Here is a 13,475-nt window from a genome sequence, read left to right as displayed (position 1 = left end):
GTATTTATCACTTGCGCCGAATACAACAGGTGTAGACTTGACCGTGAAATGCATCTTCCTGCGGCTACGCTGGTGGGTGGAGTAGAGTGATACCTGGCGGTGCGCTGCTCATTTCATGGCCACGTGGTGCGGCCTGCAGCCCAAGGCGTCCTGCTGTAATGGACACTCCCAGATGGAGATAAGGAGACACACTATACTGGAGCCAGCACTGCACAGAGTTGAGAAGGCCAGGCCAGCGCAAACTAATACCACGGTGCTGTGAGTTACTCATCCGGTAGTCACCTGGGAAGGCCGGAACAAGGAGTGGAGCCTGCCATATCCTCATAATGTTGCTATATTAAAGTACAGCAGTAGGTAGTGGTAATGCTAGAGTTTCAGACATCCTCTGGACAACTTCTGAGGTGTTTATATCACAGACCACTATGTTCAGACTGTCATTAACATGCCACGTGAGCGTCCAGCCTGCTCATTGTTTTTTTGCTTCCCTCTCATCTGTTTTATTTTTCCACTGTCATGTTCCATACAACATCTCTTGATATCCCAGTGTTCATTTGCACAATCACCATTAGGGCAGTGGTGTCAGGTGTGCTGTTTGAATGGTACACAACAGGGCTTGAGATGTTGTGATCTTTATCAGTACATCAGATATCAGGTGAAGGGAGCAATGGGGGGAGGGGGCATGTATCTTAGCAGTCACTAGGTGTGGGGGGGGGGTCTGTGTGTGTTTGTGGTGAAGGATGAGGTGGACTTGGCATCCCTGAATCTAGATGCCAGTTACTGAGGCTTCACTTATTAAAGTGCTGATTAGCAGATACAGGCGGCTGGGGGGGTTGGTGTGTGTGTGAAAAGGATGACTGGCTTAATGGCCAGCGGCCCCAATGGTAACATGGCTTGCTGTGCGTCAGCAAGCTGCTGCCCTGGGTGCTGGTGAAAGGGCCGTCTCAGCGGGCGAGCCCTCCTCCCTGGTGTCAGCTGTACAGGCCTCCTCTCCCCTCAGACTGCCCTGCTCCCTGCGTCATCACCAGCCACCACAACACGGAGGTGCTGCCACTACCTGTTCTCAGAGAGAGAGAGAGAGAGAGAAGGGAGGAGGGGGGGGGGCATATCATCTCACCCCTAGCCGCCTGTCTGTGTCCGGCCTGTCTCTCTCTGTCCAGCCTCTCTGCAGAGCTGGAAAATGAATGTGGTAGCCAGTGCTCTGTTTGTTTGTAGATGATCATGGTGGAGTGCTTTCACATATTCTGCAATGTAAGCATCCTCACTGTTTTGTTTATTATGTGAACAGCCTATGACGTCTTTTAATCGAAAAAAATGGATCCCACGGTCTTGACAGATGAAAGAACAATGTGATACCTGGGTTAGCACCTAGAAAAACAAAAGCTCATGGGCTGACATGTTGATACATGGTCACTGAGGGGGAGGTATGTTTAGTCGGGGGCCAGTCCAGTGATGGCTGTCTGCTAGCCTCACTGTGAACTTTGCGTCTTCCAGGACTGTGATGTCACTATGCCCCTGCCTTCAGTGGCTGCAATGTTCCAATGACACTTGGTTGCCATGCCAGCGGTGCAGACACCCTCATGAGAAGGCCAGCTCGCTGTTCCCTTCCATATAATAACAGCTATTTATATCTACTTGACAGCCCTGCTTGCTGGAGGCGAAGCAAAAAAAAGGAGAGAGGGAGGGTAAAATAAAATCCAGTCAGATATCTGCCTGCCTGGGTGAGAACATATATGGAGGAGAAACGCCACATTGTAGAATTAATAAATGTGTGTCTGTCTGATTAGAATAATTAATGTTTCAGATTGGCTTCTCCTCACATTATGGGAGAAGGATTGTGTGTGCGTGTGGGTGTGCATACATGTGTCTGAAACTGCTTAATCTCCCCAGTGTTCTACCACAGTCCAAACATCAAAGACCGTAAAGCCCGCTTAGGGCTGTGGCAGTCATGACATTTTGTCAGCTGGTGATGTGTCAAGCAAATAACTGCCGGTCTCACGGTAATTTACCGTTAATTAACATAAACACGTTTAGCATCTCCTGGCTTCCACACACAGCCTACAAGCCACTGATGCAGACCTTTGTAACATCTACCGTTTAAAAAGTCTAATAAATCCATGTAGCCTACACCATCACAATAAATCCATGTTGCCTACACCATCACAATAAATCCATGTAGCCTACACCATCACAATAAATCCATGTAGCCTACACCATCACAATAAATCCATGTTGCCTACACCATCACAATAAATCCATGTAGCCTACACCATCACAATAAATCCATGTTGCCTACACCATCACAATAAAACCATGTAGCCTACACCATCACAATAAATCCATGTAGCCTACACCATCACAATAAATCCATGTAACCTACACCATCACAATAAATCCATGTAACCTACACCATCACAATAAATCCATGTAGCCTACACCATCACAATAAATCCATGTTGCCTACACCATCACAATAAATCCATGTAACCTACACCATCACAATAAATCCATGTAGCCTACACCATCACAATAAATCCATGTAGCCTACACCATCACAATAAATCCATGTAGCCTACACCATCACAATAAATCCATGTAACCTACACCATCACAATAAATCCATGTAGCCTACACCATCACAATAAATCCATGTAGCCTACACCATCACAATAAATCCATGTAGCCTACACCATCACAATAAATCCATGTTGCCTACACCATTACAATAAATCCATGTAGCCTACACCATCACAATAAATCCATGTAGCCTACACCATCACAATAAATCCATGTAGCCTACACCATCACAATAAATCCATGTAGCCTACACCATTACAATAAATCCATGTAGCCTACACCATCACAATAAATCCATGTAGCCTACACCATCACAATAAATCCATGTAGCCTACACCATCACAATAAATCCATGTAGCCTACACCATCACAATAAATCCATGTAGCCTACAACATCACAATAAATCCATGTAGCCTACACCATCACAATAAATCCATGTAGCCTACACCATCACAATAAATCCATGTAGCCTACACCATCACAATACATCCATGTTGCCTACACCATCACAATAAATCCATGTTGCCTACACCATCACAATAAATTCATGTAGCCTACACCATCACAATAAATCCATGTAGCCTACACCATCACAATAAATCCATGTAGCCTACACCATCACAATAAATCCATGTAGCCTACACCATCACAATAAATCCATGTAGCCTACACCATCACAATAAATCCATGTAGCCTACACCATCACAATAAATCCATGTAGCCTACACCATCACAATCAATCCATGTAGCCTACACCATCACAATCAATCCATGTAGCCTACACCATCACAATAAATCCATGTTGCCTACACCATCACAATAAATCCATGTAGCCTACACCATCACAATAAATCCATGTAGCCTACACCATCACAATAAATCCATGTAGCCTACACCATCACAATAAATCCATGTAGCCTACACCATCACAATAAATCCATGTAGCCTACACCATTACAATAAATCCATGTAGCCTACACCATCACAATAAATCCATGTAGCCTACACCATCACAATACATCCATGTAGCCTACACCATCACAATAAATCCATGTTGCCTACACCATCACAATAAATCCATGTTGCCTACACCATCACAATAAATCCATGTAGCCTACACCATCACAATAAATCCATGTAGCCTACACCATCACAATAAATCCATGTAGCCTACACCATCACAATAAATCCATAAGCGCGAATGTTCCAAAATGCTATCAATTAGCGGGAAAACACCATTCTCAAAAGTGACTGCAAATGAGATTATGCATATAATGCTTTTCTTATAAAGATGCATTTTTATGGTGAAAATGATCTTCCCCAAACCTGAAACTCACGCGCTGCTTATGTATACCAGTTATGCTCTACGCCCGGATTGTGCTTCATTTTAACAAGTTATTTGGCCACAGTAGTTGTAATACAAACCTTATCAAAACATATAGGCCTATGGGCTAGGCTACATGAGGTGTGCTGCTATGATTAGAAAAAGCCGCTAAAAAAGCCATGCGCTCTTTCTTGTCTTACAAGCATCATTCACAAGTGATAATATATCATTCACAAGTGATAGGCTAATATTGTCACCCATCAGATTATCATTTTTTTGTTCTTTTTTTGTAACTTTTTATTTAACTTGGCAAGTCAGTTAAGAACAAATTCTTATTTACAATGACAGCCTACTCCGGCCAAACCCTAATCCGGACGACACTGGGCCAATTGTGTGCCGCCCTATGGGACTCCCAAGCATGGCCGGTTGTGATACAGCCTGGAATTGAACCAGGGTCTGTAGTGATGCCTCTAGCACTGAGATACAGTGCCTTAGACCGCTGCACCACTCGTTAGCCCAATTACATATTATTGATTTAATCTTGTCTTTACATATACTAAATAATGTGTCAAATGTGTTTTGATTTAGAATGGACCATTATCATGCACCTGTCTCAAAACAGGGGCAGTGGGGAAAAATACATGTCATCTATGCACTTAAATAGCGAATGGAGGACACTTTTCCCGTGAAAGCTAATGGGAACATCCTCCTTTTAATAAAGGCCATCAACTCTGTTTTCTCATACAATTGCATAGCCTATAGAAATGTTGCAAAACATGAGCTCATGGGCTCTCATGAAGTGTTTGATTAGATTTTCGATTACATTTGCATTGATGTCAGAGTGATTTAGAATGAGAATAGAGTGCTGAGTACCAGGTAGTTAGCAAGTTTGGTAGGCTACTAATGGCCATCAACAGCATCACAGCTTTGAGAAGCCAAGTTACCATGACTAAACGGTCACGTGGAATTTGACTGCCGTCATGACTCGTGACCGCCGGTGTGGCGGTACTGCGATCACCGTAACAGCCCTAAGCACATTCCCTCGTTGTCTCTTGGGCAGCCCTGTGTGTTTTATAGGATTACATTTTTTTGGGCTTTGTCCAATATTTGATAAGGGTCTTGGGATAGGCTAAAACTCCAGCATAGACATACTGTAAACATGGCTTGGCATTGTCAGTGGCTGTCTTATTCTGGCTTTCATTTACCAGTGAATATAGTGTCTATTGTAGGTTTTCTGTTTAGTTAATCAGTTGTTAAATGATTTGCATGTGCAAGGATGACGCACAGAGAAGAATTCAGCAACATATAATCAGAGCGTGATTAAAATGTCTAATTAATGTATCCCTGGTATTTCATGTTTTCTATGTACTATTTCTGCAAAGAACGAGTGTGCATACAAATTGTGCAGGCCATAATTGCTGTAGTTATGTTCGACTGTCCATTAGGCTCATGGTTCTTTTCAATTCACCTATATTTTCCTGTCACGCTAAACTACACAGTTGACAACAACACAGGGAAGAGTAGTAGATATCCTACAGACCCCGGCCCTGGCCTGCTCCCAGCTAGCTTATCCAGGCTCATCTCCTCTCTTCTCACTAACCTGCCCCTACCTTATCTGTTGTGTGGCCCTTTCTGTTGCCCCCTGCAGGTAAAGCTGATGAAGTACATCTGTAAGCAGCTGCAGTGTAAGCGGAAAGTGCCAGAGGCAGAGAGGCCTCAGGCCTTGGACAGTTACCCACGGCTGGGGGACTGGCTGCGCACCATCAACCTGAGACCTGAGCTCATTGAGGTAAGTCCTAGAAGTGTGTGCGTGAAAAGTATGTGATTTCTGAAAAAATCTGAGTTTGCTTAATTTACTATCATCTTAAATTAAGATATTTAATTTTTTTATTATATTTATGCTACTTTCTATGATGTGGACAGTATGTGTACTTAGAACGCAGCGATGAATTTCTTTCTCAAATGGCACAGATAATTTAAATAGCAGCCAACCGGTGTCACTGTTGATATCTTATGGCGGGTCGTGATTCGATGAAGTTAAGTTTTTGAGCTGTGTTAGTTTTAACAGGACGTGCAACCTCATCTCCTCTCTCTCTCTCGCTCTCTCTCTCTCGCTCTCTCTCGCTCTCTCTCTCTCTCTCTCTCTCTCTCTCTCTCAACCACACCACTGTTGGCTGCTGCTTTACTGTATCTGCATGTCTCCCCAGGCACGCGCATTATGTACTGGCTAGGCTGGGGCCAGGCCTGGAGAGGGCAGGGCAGAGTGGTGCTCTGTTGTTCACTTACCAGTGTTGTTTTAGCTGAGAGTCTCCTGTCACATTCCTCACACTCTGGATGAACCCCAGATACAGCACCACCCAATCCACAGAATGTGCAGTCTCTCTCTCATGTTGTCTCTCTGATGCTCTCTCTCTTACGTTCTCTCTCTCTCTCATCTCTCTTACGTTGTCTCTCTCTCTCTCATGCTCTCCCTCCATCATTTGCTCTATTTTTACTCATTGGCCAGTGGTCTGTCTGTGCCCTGTGAACAAACGGCAAGCAGGATAGGACAGAAATGCAGCCTACTAAATACCAGGGATGCCAGCGGGCTTTTGTGCTTATAGTGGAGCTTTATGATGTCTTCCATCCAACAAGTTCCTTTTACAGTACAACTCCCATCAGTCAGCCATTCAAGCAGTTTTGCTGCTGCATCCTGGGTGCTGTGACCCACTTCAGTGACAATGTGAACCATAGAATTAGGAATTACAATACTAGGATCTCTATGGTGTGAACCATGAAGGCACAGCTGACCCAGAATCCACCAGTGCTGCATGCCTGCACGCTCACTGTTTGGGGGTGTACTCAGCCAAGAAGGGAGCTTGTCTCTTTGTATTCATTATGTACATAATATTACATAACCAGCTGATCTGTGGACATTAGGTTGAGAGCTTCTTGCAGGTCTGTGTGTATCTTATGGGCTTAATTGCAAGTGATGCAAAAAGCCTCCTTGTGACAGCCCTCCTGTAAGCCTTCCAACTGGGTGAGCCTGCTTCTACACGTTGCATGTTACCCGGAACGATATTCGAACATATCTGTAAGCAACTGAATGTTTTTTGTTACTCGAAAAGGAACCTCTCTGGAGTATGTTCTTGCCTTACATACAGTATTTCCAGAAAAATTTTCTCAGCTTGTTGAGGATGGTGAGACAATGGTTTTAGCTCTAAGGTGACAGGGTTCATTCTCACCCACACAATATGCTTCAGGCCAGTAGGGGGTGAACAAGGTGTTCCTCTCCTCTTGGCTCGGTGATCACACCTGTGTTGAACTGTGAGTGAGGGTTAGACCTGGCCAGTGAGTCACCTGTCCTGGTCTAGCCAGGCTGACATCAGCACTTTACGGGGAGCAGGCATACCCCCTTCCCCCCCGAAAGATGAACGGAGCAATGTACAAAGAGATCCTTGATGAGAACCTGCTCCAGATCGCTCAGGACCTCAGACTGGGATGAAGGTTCACCTTCCAACAGGACAATGACCCTAAGCACACAGCCAAGACAACACAGAAGTGGCTTCAGGACAAGTCTCTGAATGTCCTTGAGTGGCCAAGCCAGAGCCCGGACTTGAACCCGATCTAACATCTCTGGAGAGACCTGAAAATAGCTGTGCAGCGACGCTCCCCATCCAACCGGACAGAGCTTGAGAGGATCTGCAGAGAAGAATGGGAGAAACTCCCCAAATACAGGTGTGCCAAGCTTGTAGTGTCATAGCCAAGAATATTCGAGGCTGTAATCGCTGCCAAAGGTGCTTCAACAAAGTACTGAGTAAAGGGTCTGAATACTAATGTAAATGTGATATTTAAGTAGTTTTTTTTATATAAAAACCTGTTTTTGCTGTGTTATTATGGTGTATTGTGTGTATATTGATGGGGGAAAAATACTATTTAATAATTTTTAGAATAAGGCTGTAACGTAACAAAATGTGGAAAAAGTCAAATCAAATCAAAAAATTGTCGCATGCGCCGAATACAACAAGTGTAGACTTTACCGTGAAATGCTTACTTACAAGCCCTTAACCAACAGTGCAGTTCAAGAAGAAGAAAATATTTACCAAGAAGACCAAAGTGAAAAGTAATAATAAAAGTAACACAATAAGAATAACAATAACGAGGCTATATAAAGGGGGCACCGGTACTGAGTCAGTGCAGGTCGAGGCAATCTGTACATGTAGGTGGGGGCGAACTGACTATGCACAGGTAACAAACAAACAGCTAGTGTACAAAAGGGGGGGGGTCAATGTAAATTGTCCGGGGGCGATTTTATGATTTGTTCAGCAGTCTTATGGTTTAGGGGTAGAAGCTGTTGAGGAGCCTTTTGGTCCTAGACTTGGCGCTCCGGTACGGCTTGCCGTGCGGTAGCAGAGAAAACAGTCTATAACTTGGGTGACTGGAGTCTGACAATTTTATGGGGTTTCCTCTGACACCGCCTATTAAATAGGTCCTGGATGGCAGGAAGCCTGGCCCCAGTGATGTATTGGGCCGTTCACACTACCCTTTGTAGCGCCTTATGGTCAGATGCCGAGCAGTTGCCATACCAGGTGGTGATACAAACGGTCAGGATGCTCTCGATGGTGCAGCTGTAGAACCTTTTGAGGATCTGGGGACCCATGCCAAATCTTTTCAGTCTCCTGAGGGGGAAAAGGTTTTGTCGTGCCCTCTTCACGACTGTCTTGGTATGTTTGGACATTGATAGTTCGTTGGTGATGTGGACACCAAGGAACTTAACTCTCGACCCGCTCCACTACAGTCCCGTCAATGTTAATGGGGGCCTGTTCGGCCCGCCTTTTCCTGTAGTCCACAATCAGCTCCTTAGTCTTGCTCATGTAACAGTATAACTTTAGTACGTCCCCTCGCCCCGACACGGGCGCGAACCAGGGACCCTCTGCACACATCGACAACAGTCACCCACGAAGCGTCGTTACCCATGGCTCCACAAAAGCCACGGCCCTTGCAGAGCAAGGTGCAACACTACTTCTAGGTTTCAGAGCAAGTGACGTAACTGATTGAAACGCTAGTAGCGCGTACCCGCTAACTAGCTAGCCATTTCACATCCGTTACACTCACCCCCCTTTCAACCTCCTCCTTTTCCGCAGCAACCAGTGATCCGGGTCAACAGCATCAATGTAACAGTATAACTTTAAACCGTCCCCTCGCCCCGACCTCGGGCGCGAACCAGGGACCCTCTGCACACATCAACAACTGACACCCACGAAGCATCGTTACCCATCACTCCACAAAAGCCACGGCCCTTGCTGAGCAAGGTGCAACACTAATTCTAGGTTTCAGAGCAAGTGACGTAACTGATTGAAACGCTAGTAGCGCGTACCCGCTAACTAGCTAGCCATTTCACATCCGTTACACTCACATTGAGGGAGAGGTTGTTGTCCTGGCACCACACTGCCAATTCTCTGACCTCCTCCCTATAGGCCGTCTCATCATTGTCGGTGATCAGGCCTACCACTTTTGTGTCGTCAGCAAACTTAATGATGGTGTTGGGGTCGTGTTTGGCCACGCAGTTGTGGGTGAACAGGGAATACAGAAGGGGACTAAGTACACACCCCTGAGGGGCCCCAGTGTTGAGGATCAGCGTGGCAGACGTGTTGTTGCCTACTCTTACTACCTGGGGGCGGCCCGTCAGGAAGTCCAGGATCCAGTTGCAGAGGGAGGTGTTTAGTCCCAGAGTCCTTAGCCTAGTGATGAGCTTTGTGGGCACTATGGTGTTGAACACTGAGCTGTAGTCAATGAACAGCATTCTCAAATAGGTGTTCCTTTTGTCCAGGTGAGAAAGGGCAGTGTGGAGTGCGATTGAGATTACGTCATCTGTGGATCTGTTGGGGCGGTATGCGAATTGGAGTGGTCTAGGGTGTCCGGGAGGATGCTGTTGATGTGAGCCATGACCAGCCTTTCAAAGCACTTCATGGCTACAGACGTGAGTGCCACGGGGCGGTAATCATTTAGGCAGGTTACCTTCACTTCCTTGGGCACAGGGACTATGGTGGTCTGCTTGAAACATGAAGGTATTGCAGACTCGATCAGGGAGAGGTTGAAAATGTCAGTGAAGACACTTGACAGTTGGTCCGCGCATGCTTTGAAAACACGTCCTGGTAATCCGTCTGGCCCGGTGGCTTTGTGAATGTTGACCTGTTTAAAGGTTTTGTTCACATCGGCTACCAAGAGCGTTATCACACAGTCATCCAGAACAGCTGGTGCTCTCGTGCATGCTTCAGTGTTGCTTGCCTCGAAGCGAGCATAAAAGGCATTTAGCTCGTCTGGTAGGCTCACGTCATTTGGCAGCTCGTATCTGGGTTTCCCTTTGTAGTCCGTAATAGTTTTCAAGCCCTGCCACATTCGACGAGTGTCAGAGCCGGTGTAGTTGGATTCAGTCTTAATCCTGTATTGACGCTTTGCTTGTTTGATGGTTCGTCTGAGGGCATAGCGGGATTTCTTATAAGCGTCCAGATTAGTCTCCCGCTCCTTGACAGCGGCAGCTCTAGCCTTTAGCTTGATGCGGATGTTGCCTGTAATCCATGGCTTCTGGTTGGCATATGTACGTACAATCACTGTGGGGACGACGTCATCGATGCACTTATTGATGAAGCCGATGACTGAGGTGGTGTATTCCTCAATTTCATTGGATGAATCCCGGAACATATTTCAGTCTGTGCTAGCAAAACAGTCCTGTAGTGTAGCATCCACGTCATCTGACCACTTCCGTATTGAGCGAGTCACTGGTACTTCCTGCTTTAGTTTTTGCTTGTAAGCAGGAATCAGGAGGATAGAATTATGGTATGATTTGCCAAATGGAGGGCAGGGGAGAGCTTTGTATGCATCTGTGTGTGGAGTAAAGGTGGTCTATGATTTTTTTCCCCTGGTTGCACATATGACATGCTGGTAGAAATGAGGTGAAACAGATTTAAGTTTGCGTGCAATAAAGTCCCCGGCCACTAGGAGCGCCACTTCTGGGTGAGCATTTTCTTCTTTGCTTATGGCCTTATAGAGTTGGTTGAGAGCGGTCTTAGTGCCAGCTTCGTTTTGTGGTGGTAAATAGACTGCTACGAATAATACAGATGAGAACTCTCTTGGTATCTACGCGGTCTACATCTTATTATAAGCGGCAGGCTTATAGCCTAGTGCGGGGCGGAAGGTAGCCTAGTGGTTAGAGCGTTAGACTAGTAACCGAAAGGTTGCAAGATCGAATCCCGAGGGGCAAGGTACAAATCTGTCGTTCTGCCCCTAGGCCATCATTGAAAATAAGAATTTGTTCTTGACTGACTTGCCTAGTTAAATAAAGGTTAAAAATAAATAAAAATAAGGTACTCTACCTCAGGCAAGCAATACCTTGAGACTTCTTTAATATTAGATATCGCGCACCAGCTGTTATTGACAAAAAGACTAACACCCCCACCCCTCGTCTTACCAGAGGTAGCGTCACTGTTCTGCCGGTGCATGGAAAATCCCGCTAGCTCTATGTTGTCCGTATCTTCCTTCAGCCACGTCTCGGTGAAACATTTTTTTATGTCCCGTTGGTAGGATAATCTTAATCGTAGGTCATCCATTTTATTGTCCAATGATTGCACATTAGCGAGAAGAATGGAAGGCAGTGGGAGTTTACTCGCTCGCCTCCGGATTTTCAGAAGGATGCCCGATCTGCAGCCCGTTTTCCGGCGTCTTTTCTTAACGCGAAAGGCGTGGATCTGGGCCTGTTCCAGTGAAAGCAGGATATCCTTTTCGCCGGACACGCCGGACTCGTTAAAGGAAAAAGTTTATTCCGGTCCGCGGTGAGTAATCGCTTTTCTGATGTCCAGAAGTTATTTTTGCTCATAAGAGACGGTAGCAGCAACATAATGTACACAATAAGTTAAAAAAATAAGTTACACAAAACGCAAAAAAATTACAAAATAGCACAATTGAGTTTCTGTGTCCTCCTCGTGCAGCTTGTTGTCTGGCCTCTTCTCTGGGTGGGAGGCTCCAGGGGGATTTGGCCAGTCAGTCAGTACTTACTGGTCTCTGCTCCTTGCCTGGCCTGGCTTGTTCTGGCCTGGCCTGTCCTGCTCTGTGGACATAACTGGAGTTGGACATATGGGCTGGCTGGCTTTGGTTTATGAGAATGAACAATGATAACCTTTGTGTCTAGCATAGGCGAGTTGGACTCTAGCATACTCGTTCGTGTAAGATGTATACAGTTTGTATGTTTCTCTGTCACATGTTGTACTGTATGTAGAGGTGTGTCATGACGTTGCCCTGTTTGGGTACAGCAAGCCCCATCCCCCTCTCCCTGCCTCTCCCTGCCCCCTACAACTAGGCTGCTGTGGTCAGTGAGGTCGTAAATTCCTAGGGAAGACCCTGACTTATGGCCACACAGTATAGAGATAGAGTGTTTCACTTTATTCACTCTATTTCACTCTAAGTTTCATAGAGAACAAAGGAATTTCTTCCACCTCACAGAACTTGAGGTCCGAACAACGTTTACGTTCCGGAGAAGGTATAAAAGATCGGTGAAGAATCCAGCTACGAACTGGTCCGTTTGTTACAACTTGGGGAAGCTCATGGGAGACAGTGCGGCCACATTACCATAAGGCTGTTTATATAATAGACGCACATTTGTGGCCTGCTGGAGGTCATTTTGCAGGGCTCTGGCAGTGCTCCTCCTTGCACAAAGGCGGAGGTAGCGGTCCTGCTGCTGGGTTGTTGCCCTCCTACGGCCTCCTCCACGTCTCCTGATGTACTGGCCTGTCTCCTGGTAGCGCCTCCATGCTCTGGACACTACGCTGACAGACACAGCAAACCTTCTTGCCACAGCTCGCATTGATGTGCCATCCTGGATGAGCTGCACTACCTGAGCCACTTGTGTGGGTTGTAGACTCCGTCTCATGCTACCACTAGAGTGAAAGCACCGCCAGCATTCAAAAGTGACCAAAACATCAGCCAGGAAGCATAGGAACTGAGAAGTGGTCTGTGGTCACCACCTGCAGAACCACTCCTTTATTGGGGGTGTCTTGCTAATTGCCTATAATTTCCACCTTTTGTCTATTCCATTTGCACAACAGCATGTGAAATTTATTGTCAATCAGTGTTGCTTCCTAAGTGGACAGTTTGATTTCACAGAAGTGTGATTGACTTGGAGTTACATTGTGTTTTTTAAGTGTTCCCTTTATTTTTTTGAGCAGTGTATATTGATTGCAATTGTTCCCGAATGAGTGAGCGTTCATGTGCAAAGGATTAGTATTTCAATTGTTATAATTATCAACTTTGTAGTGTCTCATCTCAGTTGACCCCCACTTCCCCTTTTGTCCATACCGGTTTAGCCCACTAGGGCACATTCTCCTATCATTTCTTGTAACCATATTTACTTTGTTTGTTTTGTTTATGCATTTCTGTGAATTACTTAGTTAGTAATAAATAAATGATTTAAGACAATTGATGTATGGATGATTGATATAGTGAAGACTGGGTTCGTGCAGATAACCAACAATTTACGACGTTTGGAATGAGACTAACGTGAGGTAAAATAAATAATTCATTAATCAGAAGACTATTGATCAGATA

At 45.5% G+C, this 13,475-nt stretch overlaps 1 protein-coding gene across 1 annotated transcript in view; it reads left to right on the top strand.

Annotated features, from left to right (window-relative positions):
* LOC120057518 (kinase suppressor of Ras 1-like) overlaps nt 1-13,475 on the top strand; it is a 40,089-nt gene that overhangs the window by 25,466 nt on the left and 1,148 nt on the right. The window contains exon 2 of the mRNA XM_039006115.1: nt 5,548-5,688. Within this exon, the coding sequence (XP_038862043.1) occupies nt 5,548-5,688 (141 nt within the window). The remainder of the gene's footprint in view (nt 1-5,547; nt 5,689-13,475) is intronic.

Source organism: Salvelinus namaycush, chromosome 12 (assembly GCF_016432855.1).
Source record: "Salvelinus namaycush isolate Seneca chromosome 12, SaNama_1.0, whole genome shotgun sequence".
NCBI lineage: Eukaryota > Metazoa > Chordata > Actinopteri > Salmoniformes > Salmonidae > Salvelinus > Salvelinus namaycush.
The sequence above is the reverse complement of the archived record's forward strand: the minus strand, read 5'-3'. Positions and strand labels throughout refer to the sequence as shown.